This window comes from Heliconius melpomene, chromosome 2 (genome assembly GCF_056956725.1).
Source record: "Heliconius melpomene rosina isolate 202511_hmr_F chromosome 2, ASM5695672v1, whole genome shotgun sequence".
NCBI classification, from domain to species: domain Eukaryota; kingdom Metazoa; phylum Arthropoda; class Insecta; order Lepidoptera; family Nymphalidae; genus Heliconius; species Heliconius melpomene.
The window spans coordinates 7,827,938-7,843,740 of NC_140390.1; the positions used below are offsets into that span (position 1 = coordinate 7,827,938).

The 15,803-nt window shown below is 34.4% G+C and overlaps 1 protein-coding gene and 1 non-coding gene across 2 annotated transcripts in view; both read left to right on the top strand.

Annotated features, from left to right (window-relative positions):
• The window catches only part of LOC146540701 (somatomedin-B and thrombospondin type-1 domain-containing protein-like), a 37,503-nt gene that overhangs the window by 5,055 nt on the left and 16,645 nt on the right, over positions 1-15,803 (top strand). The window contains exon 2 of the mRNA XM_085202074.1: positions 14,147-14,447. Coding sequence (XP_085058200.1) covers positions 14,222-14,447 — 226 coding nt within the window. The 5' untranslated portion in view covers positions 14,147-14,221. The remainder of the gene's footprint in view (positions 1-14,146; positions 14,448-15,803) is intronic.
• Positions 13,134-13,205, top strand: TRNAT-CGU (transfer RNA threonine (anticodon CGU)). The gene has a single exon. It is a non-coding gene; the product is annotated as a tRNA-Thr (tRNA).

Here is a 15,803-nt window from a genome sequence, read left to right on the forward strand (position 1 = left end):
CCTGACAAACAAAAAAAGAGAGACTAGACCTACTAAAGAGAAATTGAGTCTGCTTAAAAAAATATTTATCTATTGTATATAAGTATACATATATGTATGTACGTATTTTATAAAAGCATTGTTATTTAATGCCAGTTTACCCCTAGTCCAGTTCGCTGGCCACAGAGCAGTCTCCTAGAAACACGATATGATAAGTAATATTTTATTTTTAAAAGAAAACTATAAAATCAGTTGTTCCTTGGAATTTATTTTATTCGTTTACTTTATTTTTAGCTGCCAGGTCGATTTGAAATTTATTTTATAAGTAAATACTCTGGAAGTTAAGTTTTTTTTATTTTTTAATAGAAAGTCAAGTATTTTCTTCTTTAATTAGGCAGAGAGAGCTTAGTGCTTAGATACACCGTCTTCCGTTGAATATAAAGGGGATAGATAATTCGTGATAATATATTATTTAATTGCATTTTTTCAATATAGTTCAGAAGTCGGTTAAAAATAATAAAAAAACAATGCTTTTAAAGCGTTAAATGTCAAAACTTCCTTAAAATACTTGTAAAATTGCCTTCAGTATTAGATATCAAGCAATTAAGAGTAACTTTCGTAATATGAGAGTCCAAATGAAAAAAAAAAATAGTAAATAGATATAGCTATATAACTAACAAGTCCTTTTTCCCGGATATCTAGTCCTAACACACTCCATTTCCAATCATTGTGGGTGTTGAGGGGCGGTGCTTAACGCCGCGCTTGCCCTACCAGAGTGGGGAAGTAAAATATGGCATTTCCCTGAATCCTTTCCCAAACCGAAAGGCGGTGTGAGTTCCGCCACTCAACACACAGTCTTCACGCTAGGTTCCCTCTGCCTACCCTGCCAGATGCAGGATTGCTGATTCTAGCTAACAACGACATTTATTATCATATATATACATATAAAGGATTTTGATGATAATTTCCATAGCGACCCAAAACATCGGCTGAATTCACATTTGGCTTATTTCAACAAATTTCTCTATTTTTCCTGAAAATATGAAATTCTCGTAACGGTTATTAGATATGAGGGAAAACAAATCTTTTGTGAACGTTGTTAGATAAATATAATGTGAGTAAATAAACTGTTTATTTATACTTACTAATATATTTGAAGATGGGTTCAAAGGAAATCTTGTCTTTTTGGTATATTTTTATAGTTGTTTAATAATTATGGTTCGTTTTCTTAGGAATTTTTATTATTTTTTTTATTAGTAGTTTTTTCTTCTAGGTTTAGAACTAGATATAATTTTCTTTAGGTATGTAATGAGATGACGGTGAAAATGAAGAACCTGCTCAGGTGATGAAAGAATAGCAAAAAAGATTATTACATAGTATCATTTTTCGTAATATACTCGAGTAAGGTACCCTTGGGGATCCTGACTGATGACAGTATTACGGCAAAAGGTAAAGATATGCAGAGATCGTATTAGTACATTTTTAACCGACTTCTGTAAAAGGGGGTTGTCAATTCGACCTTATTTTTCTGGTTTTACATTATTTTAGCATCACCTGTATCCCATAGCAGGGTACACAGATGGAACCTAGGAACCTTGTATCATGAGATTCCTTTCTCATTAAGACACTTCCGTTCCCCACATAAAATATTATTTAATATTAATATAATAAATGTTATTAAGAATATAAAATACTCAATTTTAAATGTAGAAAGGACATATTTAATTTCATTAAAATATACCTCCAATTTAAAAGGAAAATGTTCATGCATGCCCTAGAGACAGGCCGACCTCATTTGTTTGTTACGTCCACTACGACACAAATGAATTGAGAAATCTGACAATTTGTTTTATACTGTCTCTTTAGGATCAGTTGTTAATAGCCTTTGATAGATTTATGTGAGTTCGAAGTTCGACATTAATAGAGTGGGAGGATATGAATAGAGAGGAGGAGGAGTAAGGAAATATCCTTTTTTTGTGTTGCTACGTAAATCAGAATTGAACCTACAATCGTTGCGTACAATCGTCGCATCACAAGTTAAAGTTTATTATTATCACTAAGTTTATAAGGCCAGTCGCACTTTTAAAGTTTATTATTATCACTAAGTTTATAAGGCCAGTCGCACTTTTAAAGTTTATTATTATCACTAAGTTTATAAGGCCAGTCGCGCAGGGGCACTAGCGTGTGACTGTGAACGCGACAGGTTATGGATTCGATTCCCACTTGAGGAAATGCTTTTAATTCTTCATTTCTGGTTTCGAGACAAAGCGCGGCGTTGAGTTCTACCACTCAACACGCAATGCGTTCAGAATTCAGCGGAAAATGGGGAACGGAGTGTCTTAACACTAGGTTCTCTTTTGTTTTTCCCGCTATACCTACCAGAGCTCTGATATGGCGGTGTTAAGTTCTGATCAACACCCAATGTCTCAAATTCAAATAAAGTAGCCGACAGACTGTCTTATTATTAGGTTCTTTCACACTAGAAAGGTCTTTAGAGTAATAAAAGAAAAAAAATCATATTATTACTTAAATGTTTTTGACCTCTCATCCCATCCACTATGTATTGTTTTATTTTGTTTTGTTTTTAAAAACAAAGTAGGTATTCAGATAGAGAATACTTCCGATGATAAATAGAAGCGGAGTTGAATAAACTTTCTAGTGATTAAATAATCTAAAAATGCTTCTATGAGGCCGTCCTGGCGCAGTGGTTCAAGTGTGTAAAAGTGACGGTAGTGGGTTCGATTTGCACTCGGGTAAAAGATTAATTATTTACTTATTTTTCATTTCTTCGTTCTGGTAACAAGTTAAAGCGCAGCGTTGAACTCCGCCATTCAACATGCAATGCGAAAATTCGGCGAAATGTGGAGAACGGAGTGTTTTGACACTAGCTTTTGGTTTGTTTATGCAGGCTACGGTGTGAATCTAAATAGAAGGGGTACTAACGTCATACATAGTGTGGGAATCAAACCCAGAACCGTTACCTTTACAGTCAAACGCTTGAGCCACTGCGTTACGACGGCCTGTAATTCTTTTATTATAATAAAAACTGTTCTCTATATTTGAACCAACACCTATCGCTTCCACTTATGTTTTAATCACACAGCTATCACGTCTAAGTGCCTATGTATATACTCGTACTATAAGAATAATTTCCCAAAGGTATTGTCGATTAAGAAAATATATTTTTGAATAAGAGGGTAGGCCTACTCGATATGTTAAAATCCATCTTAAAAATTATGTTTAGATGTCATTGTTTTTTATCCGACTATGCGAAAAGTATTGTAATGTGTTTTATAACGTTGTAAGGACCAAATGAGTTGACCGATTTTAATGATATTTACACTAATTGTTTAGTTTTAAAATTTGACAGTGTAAATAAAAATCACGAAAGGAAAAATTGAGACAGGTTCAATACTTTCAATTCTTTGCTCTGGTGTCGAGACTGGTTCCGTTCCTCTAGATTTCAGTCGAAATTAGGGAACCGAGTGTCGTAACACTAACTCTCTCTGTCTACCCTGCTACACGAGAGATAGTCAAGTAAAATCGTTTGCCAGTAATCTACAAATCATATTTGACACAGAAGTGACTGTGTCAATGTACAACCTTTAACCGTTGATAGAGCTGTATAATCACTTCGTGCGATTCATTGAACAGTAATATAATACCTATTTCTTATTATTATTTGTTTTTATCTTTTTTTCACTTTCACGCTGTATCCCGCATGTGGCAAAGTGGGCAGAGGAAATATAGTGATAAGACACTCCATCTTTCAAGATCTTCCGCCGAATTTTCTGGGTATTGTGTGTTTATTGGCGGATCTCTAGCCCGCGCTTTGCCCTGTTGCCAGCGGAGTGAAGATATGAAAATATTTCTTTCTTTCACTGTTAACACTCCTTTCTCATACTTCTGGTTCCCACTTTCCGCCTATTTCTTGAAGCATTACGTGTTAATTAGCGGAACTCAACGCCGCGCTTTGCCTTGTTACCAAAGCGAGGAAATGAATATATTTAATACTTCATTCCTTCGACTGGGAATCGAACTCACAATCTGTTGCTTTACAATCAGAATTTCTTGTCGCTGCGTCACGACTGGTCTCATAATATCTACATATTAGTATTATATTTTAAAAATGATTTATTCTGTTTGTTCATTTCTGTCTATTTATTCCCTCAAAACGTGTTTCACATTCCCCCTTTTAGTGGGTAAGCTTGTCTGAAGAAAAATTGCTCAGTAAATTGTTCTTTTACCGCGAAGTATGAATACAGTAGGAAAATATTGTGGAGGGGGTAAAAGGGTGCGTAGGTGGTAACGCTAATGATGTGCCGGATGTTTTATTTTTATTTATTTTTATCCCGCAGATAGGAGGGTAGGCAGAGGGAATCTGGGAACCTAGTAAGACCATTCGTTTCCATTGAATCTTGGCAATTCGAATAAATTTTGCAGGCATTGCGTGTTTAATAGCGGAACACAACACCGCGGTTTGCCTCGATACCAGAGCAAAGAAATGCTCGTTCTGTAAAAATCCAATCCTCGGTCTGGCAAGTTAGGGGAGTTAAGCTTTAATTTGAGAAAATGAAATTATTAAATATTTGCCCAAACTGGGAATCAAACTCACTATCTGTCGCGCTTATAACCACACGTTTGCACCTATGCGCCACGCCTGGCTTCAAAATTAAAATATTTTTTAAATGTTTTACATTTAAACTAGGCAAAGCGCGGCGTTGAGTTCGGCCACTCAACACACAATGCCTCCAGAATTCGGCAGAAAGTTTGGAACGGAATGTCTCAACACTAGGTTCCCTCTGCCTACCCTGCTGTGTGCGGGATATACCGTGAAGCTGATTTAATTATTTTTTTATTTAATTTTAACTAAAACATTTTATATGTATATAATAGATATATCCCAATTAGGCTATAGCGGCATTTTGATAGAGCCCTCTATCAAAGATATAGAATAGACCATTAAAAGTCACGCCCTTGTCATTTGAACGTCATATATAGATAACACTCAACGACCCTTAGCTTTATTAGACCCTCAATAACCCTGGTGCTTGATTTAATGCTATGCTATAATATAATAAAATAAATCAGCTTCACGCTATATCTCGTATACTGTAAGGTAGGAAGAGGGAAGCTAGTGTTAATACTCTCCGTTAACCACTTTTCGACGATGTTTTCAAGGCATTGCGTGTTGAGTGGTGGAACTTAACGCCGGGTTTTTGCTTTTATGCCAGAGCGAAAAATGAGACTATTAATAAGGTATTAATAAATAATAATTTATTCTATTGAGTGGAAATCGAACCCATAACCGTCGCGTTACAGTCACACCCTTCTATTCTTGGGCCACGACGACCTCACTATAATAAAGTGCTATTACTAAATTGGTACAGATAATGTTATTTTTATTGTAATAATAAAAGCTTATTTCGATAATAAATGGACGTTGACATTTTATCTTTTTCTTATAATAACTTTGGAGCAGTGGGAAAACATTTGACTGTAAACGCGGCGATTGTAGTTTCGATTCTCAATAGTTACAAGACAAAACGCGGCGTTGAGTTGCGCCATAAAGTGGCATACACAATGTCTCGAGAATTAGGCGGTGCGTGGGGAACGAACTGTCTTAACACTAGGTTCCCTATATCTGCTCTGTCATATTAATAATAGGGTATAGCTTGAAGCAATAATAAAAATCATATTAATTTCTTAATTAATAATTAAAATAGTTTATTCTTTTAAATCCCTATATTGCTATCCAATTTTATCTGTACAAAAACTCTTTTAATAAAGATATCATTTTTATTATTTCATTGACCTCCTCTGTATAAACTATAGAGCTGTTATATCAGATAATTTCATGGCACTTTTACGATGAAACTATTGTATTAGGTATAGCTTAAATATAGGATTTGGTATCGAAATAAAATATCTTTACAAATATTTTGTTTTATTTATATTTATATCGGATAGTAAAAGAAATCATCACAATTATTTTCGTGTTTTTAGCTTCACGCTGTATCCCGCATATAGCAGGGTAGGCAGAGACAACACAGTGTTAAGACACTTCGTCAATTTTTGTCATTCAACACGCAATGCCTTCTGAATTGGTAGAAAGTAGAGAACGGAATGCCTAAACACTAGCGTCCCTCTACATATACAGGTGATATGTTTTGTTCCTCATATTTAACCTTCTAATAACACCGCAGCTAATATTTTTTTTTAATAACCCAAATGAACTTAGGTGGAATAACAGCACGGCTTCTTGACGGCCCCGATATTGGAATTTTTTGTTTTAACCGCAACTTAAGTAAGAATAACAGGCAAGTTGATTGATTTTCCAATAACTTCTTGGATCTATTGGGGCAGTTGGTATTTGTGGTTTTGTTTTCAATTCTTATTGTTTATAGAATAGGTTTTTTTCTTTATATAGAAACTACATTTTTTTATTAATATAGAAACGATTGTTCTAAAATTAATAAATGGAATTATTAATAGGATTGCTTACAAACGCTCTATGATGTAGGAGATACGAAGAGACTTTTTTAAATGGTTTTTTTTAAATATTTTTTTAGGACGTTATTTTTAAATTAAAGAAAATAAAACCAAATAAAAACCACATAAAAATAAAACCAAAAATTAGCAAAAATACGGCTTAACGACCCGGATTGCAATCCCATTTTTTCTTAATAATATGTATAATATATATCAGGGAAGCAGATTATTTAAGTTGCCAGTTGTCAAAATCAGATGGCGTTGCCTGTCACTCTGACGTGGCACCGATCGATGACAATCACATAAAACCAACTGCACGGACGTACGCTCAGTCGAGGCTCTACCACAGCTCGGAGCACTACTCGTGCTCCACTGCTGGCCAACCTCGACTACTTCAATTACAAATGTGGTTAAGACCTATTTGCAATTATACTGGGCTGGAGCAGTGAAAGGCGAGTGTTAGTACTGTAAAGGGATCCCTTAAGCCTACAGTTGTGGTCACAAGTCCACGGCACTGCTCCAAGCTTCACGTCAAGAGTAAGATAACATTTCTTATAATTACCACGCCCGAATACCCACGTCTAATTAGAAGTACGATGTCGGTCATATCTGTCTACATCATAAGTGGAATCGGCCTCAACCACCTTATTCGCCGACATATATATATGAATATTAAATACTTTAATCTTGATAAAGCTGCTCCAAAGTATATATATGTAAAAAATATTAGAAACTCGCAAAATAGAACTAAAAACATTACAACTAAAGTACCGTGTAATATAACATACCTACAAGAGTGCTTCGCAAAAACCATATATTTTTTGCTCCATTTGATTTCATCTTATTTTGTTTTTTGTAGCATAAAAGAGAAAAAAGTTAATCAAATCCTGATATTAAAATGTAGTAATATAAATATGGTAGATATGTAACTAATTTTATAGTTTTGTGTAAATTCTTATTTATATCTGTCTATAGAAATCGTAATGATATTAGATAAATAGGTATATATTTTTTTAGTTCCACACTGATATCTCATACTCGTGGGCGTAGGAAGGGGGAGCCGGGTGGGCCGTGCTCACCTCGTAATAGTCTGGTGCCCATCCCATAAATTTTACATATAACAAAATTTGTCCTGAAAAATAAAAAAAGCCATGTTTACATGGACATATCGGTCTAAGGTCAGTCCAGGCTCCCTCCAGACAATATCTCTAGATACCCTTATATACTGCTATACTTAACACTATTTATTACTAGCGGCCCACTCGCGGTTTCACCCGCGTGAACTATGTTATTATTAATTTCTGTCTCCATGGCTACGTCCTAATGACGTCTATGCAAAATTTGAGACTCCTAGCATTTGTAGTAACGAAGTTTCATACAAACTTTCGACCCCAAAAACAACCCCTTAGAATTCGAATATTGCAAATTCCCGTCTTAGCGAGCACCTACGTCCTATAAGTAACTCCTATGTAAAATTTGAGATTCCTAGCACATGTAGTTTCTGAGATTTCGTGATCAGTGAGTGACCTTTCGATTATATATATATATATATATATATATATATATATATATATATATATATATATATATATAGATGACTCTAGTCATAATAACTGTTACAATTAAAAATAAATAAAGTGGGGAAGGGAGTGTGTTAGCACTAGGTGTCTTCTGCCTACGCTGCTGTGTGCGGGATTCAGCGTGAAGCTGATTTAATTTAATTTTGAAGCGGGTAATGAATCCACACTCACCAGGCTATCTTTAAATTTAATATTGTTTTTAAATCACATAGTTCAATCAATTTTGTGCCTTTTAAACTACTTACATTACTACTGTAATGGTGTGAGGTATTTAGTATAACACGAAAACTATCAATATAGGTCTTGAAAGCTAGAATTTCAGTGACAGAAGTTTAAATTGGCTTTGTCCAAGATTACGTGCGACGTTGAAAAACAATTGTAGAAGGAATTTCTAGTTATTTCATCACCACCTCGTACAATTTGTTACCTTTTAAAATAAATAATATAAATGAATGTTTACTTTTTTTAATATATCTCGATAGTTATTGCTTATCAATTACCTTAACATAATTTAAATTAACGTTTGTGAAGAATGAGGCTCGTCGTGGTGCAGAGGCAACAACGGGTTCGATTTCCATTTGAGTAAATCAAATATTTTAATAATTTAATATCCTTGCTCTGGTAACGAGGCAAAGCGCGGAAAGATGTCAAAGGAAAGTAGGGTGCGGGAGTGTTGTAATGGGAGCAGTGTCTAAACACTAGAATTCCAGGGTACCCCGTACCTATAAAAAAAGATTGTATGTTTTAAACGTAATACTGGAATACTATAGGCATCTCCAGCAGGTATCTCAATCTACTCTACCACAACCTAAAGATTACACAATAGAAAATACATGTATATAAAATTAAGAAAAGATATCTATCTTTCTATAGAAAAGATAGATATATCTTTCTATCTATCTCTGTCTATAAAATGTATGCCAATTAGCATATTATACAGATTAATGCTCACATTCCGACTCGAGTTATTTAGTCAAACTAAAACTCAAAAACTTTTGAACAAACTTTAATAAGGAAATTTCGTGAGCCCGACTCTAACTTTGGCAAATTAAAGTTCGCTTAATTAATATGCAAATCAAAGCGTGTGTTAAGTTTGAACATTTTTGGAGATTTATTATTAATTGGAAAATGGAATTTGAACTTTATTTTCATCCTTTTAAGGATTATTATTCTATAATGTTTCCTATTTTATCCTTTCCTTTGATAAGAGGCGGGCCTTATCAATTATCTTATGAAGCAATAGAGTTAAGTAAGCAGTTTAACAAAATTCATATGTAAATTCTCTATTTTTTTATACGCAACCCTTATAGAACCACTTTGTCCGTTGGTCTGTCAAGATCATTTATCTCAAGATAAATGTAAAGATCTCAAGGTAAATAGCTCGCGTTATATCAATCTGAAATTAACATCAAATATATAGGCACGTCTGGTAAGCAGGAAGGATGTATAGTGTTTTGAGAGTGATCAAATGAAAATAGTAGTAAGTTTTCTGGAGCAGGATTCGAATCTACAACCATCACATCACAGTCAGTACTAGCCCACAATACCACGATTATATATTTCACTATCAATGATAATATGGGAAGAACACGTAAAAAGTAGAGGATGCTCCGGAGGTAAAAAAGGAGGGATAAAGGGGTTGATGATAATGGATGACAATCCACTAGAAACGATCTGTGAAGCTGCAAAATAAAAATTTTAGCAACGAATAAGCAAGGCTTCCTCAGTTATACCTTTCATATTAATTATTTACGTTATAAAATAAGCATATTTTAACCACATTCGTATATTTTAAAAGCATAATTATTAACAAGTACTTAATTAAATTACGAATGGGTTTCTATAAAACCATAACATAAAAGGGGGTGGGTTTTGCCAAGTAGTTGGGGGCGCGGGACGTGAACTGTGTTATAGTTCATTAAACAATAACCAACTTCACCGTGTTCTAGCGTTGATAATGAATTTTACATACCGACGAACTAATTTTATTTAAATGGTATTAATTTTACTCAATACTAGCTTTTTCCTGTGTCTTCGTTCGTAAAATGGAAATAATTAATAGATGTGGAAGACCAGGCGTGGGCAGGAGCACAAACGTGTGATGCCTGTAAATGCGACAGGACACGCTTTGATGTTTAGGCAAAGGGCTGCGTTGAGTTACGCCATTTAATACACAAAGAAATACCTTCAGAATTCGATGGAAAAAGAAGAACGGAGTGCCTTAACACTAGATTCTCTCTGCCTACATGTGAGAAGCTTACTAATCTTAAGACCAATCCCTTACAAAAACCAGTACAAACTTCTATTATATATACATAAAAAAACAATACCACTAAAAGTTTAAATTGTATTCAAAGGGGTATTATCGAAATGCAAATGGCTTTTGGATGACAATGCTATTATGTAATGAGGACGGACCCCTAACAATAGATTATAAGTCAAACTGGTTCCGCATATTAAGTACTAAGAGCTGACAAAACAAAATGGATTCTACCTACTTACTTAGATTTTAAGAGGCCAGTTAGGAGGCTTATTTTTTCTCGAGGCCAGTCCTGGCGCAGGAGGCAGGTGTGATTTTAAATGGGAAAAGTTGTGAATTCGATTCCCAGTCCAGGAAATGAAATATTTACTATTTTGATTCCGGTACCGAGTTGAGATCCGCAATTCAACACGTAATGGGGATCCAAGTATTTTAATACTAGGTTCCCTCTGCCTATCCAGTTATGTGCGTGATTATAGAAAGGTTTACAAATATTGAGAAATGTTTATAGTGGGGATTCATTATTTTCACATATTCTAACAATCTTTATAAACTATTCTATTCTATAGCTTCTATTTTATAATCTGAAGGGAACTTTCATAAAATTCTATTCTACGTACAAAAGACTTTGAAAATTCCCTTTTGTGCAACTTCCGCGGGGTTTCAAAGCTATCGTATGCGTGTTGCGAAGAAATGATGAAGGGAATATGGGTTGTTTCAATGAGAACTTTCATGTAGAATATGAAATGATAGAAAATAAATGTTTCCAGTAAACAATTCTCTATATTTTGTATGGTTTCCTGTATTTCTTGTTCAGTTCATATGAATTTACCTACTTGTTTTATTTAGATTCTTTTATTTGAAGTTAGAGTCTCTATTTCTCTATCAGAATTTGTTTTTTTTTGTATTATTGTAACAGTGTCAACATAGTGTCAAAACACTCTGTTTTTGAATGATGAGAAAAGGGGAAGTTCTCTTTTAGACCTATATATCTTTATCACTTATCAAATTTAGTTAAGCCGGTTAAATCAACTTATAGGGTAGGTACTCTTACTTGTTTATTCAACTTACAAAGAATTAAAGATATGATATAGATAGAGAACTACAGCGAATAATCAAAAATAGTTTTTTTCAGTTTCACGCTTTATCCCGCTTATAGCAGGGTAGGCATAGGGAACCTAGTGTTAAAACACTCCATTCCCTACTTTTCGCCGAATTCTGGTGGCATTGCGTGTTGAGTGGCGGAACTCGTTGCTCTTTGCCTATTTGATTGCCTAATTGAAAATAGTAAATATTTAATTTTCTGGACTGGGAATCGAACCCACTACCGGTGGCGTTTACAGCCACACGCTTCTGCTCCTGGGCTACGACTGGCCTCGTCAAAATTTGGTCTTGATAAAGAAATATTTGGAACTATAGCCATTTGAAGCTCTCACATGAGCTTCACTTTGCCTTTTCTGGTTTTGATATGCACCTACGAGTATGTATATTTTTTTGCTTCTGTTCATTCTCTTCGTTACACCCCCTTTTTGTAATCAAGAGTACTTTGAAATAAAAGATTGATATACTATTTGTTAGGACTTAAATATTTCTTTTTCCTTCTCTCTAGAAATATTCTCCTCATATCTGTAATAGACGCTGTCGTAGCGCAGTACAAGGTTGTAAGTTCGATTCCGATTCGAGGAAATTATGTATTTAATATTTTTATTTTTTCACTCTGGGTCGAAACAAAGCACGGCGTTAAATTCCGCCACTCAACACATAATGCTTTCAGAATTCAAGAAATATGGAGAATAGGAACAAACTGACTTACCACTAGGTTCCCAGGTTCCCTTTGCCTACCCTACTATACTATGTGTAGGATACACCAACAAAAAAAAACTACAGATATAACTATAAAAAGGTACAAGAATTCTCGTAGGTAGACTATCAGAAACAATGCCCGGGGGGATTATTCAACCCCATACTTAATATTCATGCAGACAATACTTACTTGACTTACAAATTGTTACTTCCAATATATTCGAACTTGTTCGTGTAAGTTAAAATATACGGTTTTCTATTGTTAGATTTTTTTTGCTTTGAAGGGATGTGCTTATAAGTGACATGGGACTAGGGTTAATAAATATTTAGTGGGAAACGGAAGTGTCTTTATGGGAACAGAGTGTTTTAGTACTTAAGTTATCAGATATAAGCTTCCTTAGCTCATTGATCGAACTCTGGTCTCGTAAACCAGGGCTGTGAGTTCCTGGCTTGTGAGCCTATATACCTTTCTCTCTACCTCCTGTGGTTAAAATGGGAAATTAACAGCTTAAAAAGCGTAGGTAAACTGAGACAATAGTTAAATTTAGTTCACAATCACTCCGTACTCCGTAGTGGTAGAACTCGATATCCCCTTTAACATACTAAGCGGAGACATAAAAATAATTCATTCCCCTGAATGGGTATCAAATCCCAAACTATAGTATTTATAGTCTGACGTTGCTCTGCTATAACACGAAGTCCTCCTGGATGTTCTTAAAGCTACGAATTTTAAAAAACCGGCCAAGTACGCATTCGACTCGCGTTAAAGGGGCCGTATAGGACCTATAAAAACAAAATACAATCTGTAAGGGGGCCCCCTCAAATATTTATTGCAACTGCTTAACTATCACAGTTCATAAGATACGGCCTGGTGACAGACGAACCGATAGAAAGACAGATGGATGAAGAGACAACGGAGTCTTAGTAAGGGTTCCTTTGGATAAGGTTCTCTAAGGATTTAATATTAAAGTTAAGTCATATTTAAGTTAGTATTATTAATTTCAAGTAACTATACGCAAGCCTCTTTAGCTCAGTGGTAGAGCACTGGTCTCGTAAACCAGGGGTCGTGAGTTCAAACCTCACAGGAGGCAGGATGTTTTTCTTTCTCAATTTTTATGCACTCCATTTATATTGTATTGTTATACATTTTTGAAGGTGTTTAAAAAGTTTATGTAAATTTTTATCTTTTTTCTTTATTCTATTTTAATCTTCGATAAAAAAAGTATATTAATATATATAATTTTTATGTATATGTATCTGGAATAAAAGATCTCTCTGTTAATAAAATGAAGCCTAGCGTAGAGTTACGTCACTCAAAACACGATGTCTCTAACATTGGGCCGTTGCGTATACTAGGTTCCCTTTGCCTATCCTGTTAGTGGGATGGAACGTCGCGCAATGAAACACCAGAGTAAAGAAATTAAAATATTAAATATAGTATTAAATAGAGTAGGAATTAAACCCACAACCTCTCGTCACTACTGATTCAAATAGAAAAAAGGCTGTTTAAGAGTTATATTATAGCTTTTATATATACTATAGCCATTGTTAGACGTACCTCGTGTACTTAGAATGTGTCATGTGTCATAACCCTTTACATTTGACACAGCGTGTGGCACAAGGCTTAACGCAACTTTTGATGAAGCTGGTAAAACCACACGCATACATATAAATATACTCTAATTATCATTGCGTCTTTCTTATCTTTCGGGGTGAAAGAACTTACTGGCATACTATTTCCTTTTCAGTTCAATTCTTATCAAAAATCTTCTTGTTTTGAATGTTACAATAAAACACTAATAGTCTAAGATTAAGAAAAAAATACCAAATAGTGTTAAGACACTCCGTTTCTCACTTTCTGGAAATATAAGCCTAAATAAATATTTCATTTCCTCGAGTGGGGATCGAACCCACAACCGTCGCGTTACACACCCTTGTGCCGCTGCGCCACTACAGCCTACTTTTTATATTATTTATTATTATAACTATTTTCTTCAATTTCTTTTACAATAAAAAAATCTATTTGTTACAGGTACAATTAAAAATCACCAAGAAAATCCAAATATCCTTGAAAAACTATTCGAAAACAAACAAACAATCAATAAACATGAAATTTTGGTTATATATAGTCAGCGCGTTCAGCTTTGGCCTTTGCAATGCGAATTACTGCAGAGATGCAAATTTATGCTGCCCAGGACGAGACAGCTCCTGTGTGGTGCAGAAGGCTCACCAAAACGCGATAATAGAAGATTTAACGGATAAACCCTGCTACTGTGACCACGCTTGCCTGAAACTGGGGGACTGCTGTCCGGACTTCAGGGAGACGTGTGGAGGTTAGTGTGGATTTTAGTTTTAGTTTTAGTTTATGTTTCATTTTAGTTTTAGTTTAAATAAGAATATTTTATATGTTAAATATAGCTAATTAAGTGTATAAGAAAATGTTGTAAATTATGTTTTTTTTTATGTTTATTCCATATTAGCGACTCAGGTGGCTTCGCCCGCTTGAAGTTATTATTATATTTTAACCAAATTATACAAAATGTTGAAATAAATCGTAGTCTATTTCCGAAAACCTCAGGACGTAAAAGCTTTATTAATTGTTAATTTTCACCTAAATTAAAGTGAAATAAACATCCATCCTCACAAAGTTTCACATTTACAATATTAGTAGGGTTAGTAGGATATCTAAAGTATTTAGAAATAGACGATGTTTGAAGTTGAAATTTCAATGAAGTTGTTTTTGATTTAATTAGAGATTTCTGGAGTAAGCATTTGGGCTATCACTTCAGGAACCTCTAATTAACTGAAAATTTTAAAAATTACTACTAAAATACTAAATTTAAAATATTTACTATTTATTTATTTTATTTTTATATGTTTTTACATTTTGAAAATGTTATTCCACACTAAGCATAGCGGGACTTGAACTTTTTTATTTAATGATTCAAATCCCGAAACGTTAAAATTTTTTATACGTTTCCTAAATTCAACTTCATTCATTTAAAATATTTAAAAAATACATAAACGTAATATATATAACATGACAGGTTCCCTGGGAAGGTTCCCTCTACCTACCCTGACATGTTCGGAATACACCTTGAAGCTATAAAAAATATACAGAAATCCTTAATAACATAAATAATCTTTTACCTTTTATAAAAGTCGGTGTTATTAAATAATTTCGCCGCGTAATCACCGGATTATGACGGGTGTACCCCAGGGAGCTCCGTGACCCCTAATTTAATATTGCATCTGTACCTGGAACCTGGAGTACGAAAAACGTAGCGTTCCATTAAATATTAATATTTCGTATCTGCTAATGGATGATATTAAAAACTGTTGACCTATTTGAGGTAATGGGAGGCTTAGCTTTTATCCTTATAGCTTAATGATTACAAGCACGGTGGTTGTAGGTTCAATCCATATCTATGTTTAAAATGATGATTAAATTATTTTTATTTCCCTGCTCCAATAGGATAAAGTGCGGCGTTGAGTTATGCCATTTAACAATTCGGCAGGAGAGCTGACAATGGAATGTCTTGACATTAGATTCTCTCTAGCTATTATAAAGATCAGAAATTTTCATTTCTTCGCTTTGGGTTTCGCTTCGCTCGATAATTTGACGGAAAGTGGGATACGGAGAGTCATAACAATAGGTTTCCTCTGCCAACCTGCTATATGCAGAAGAC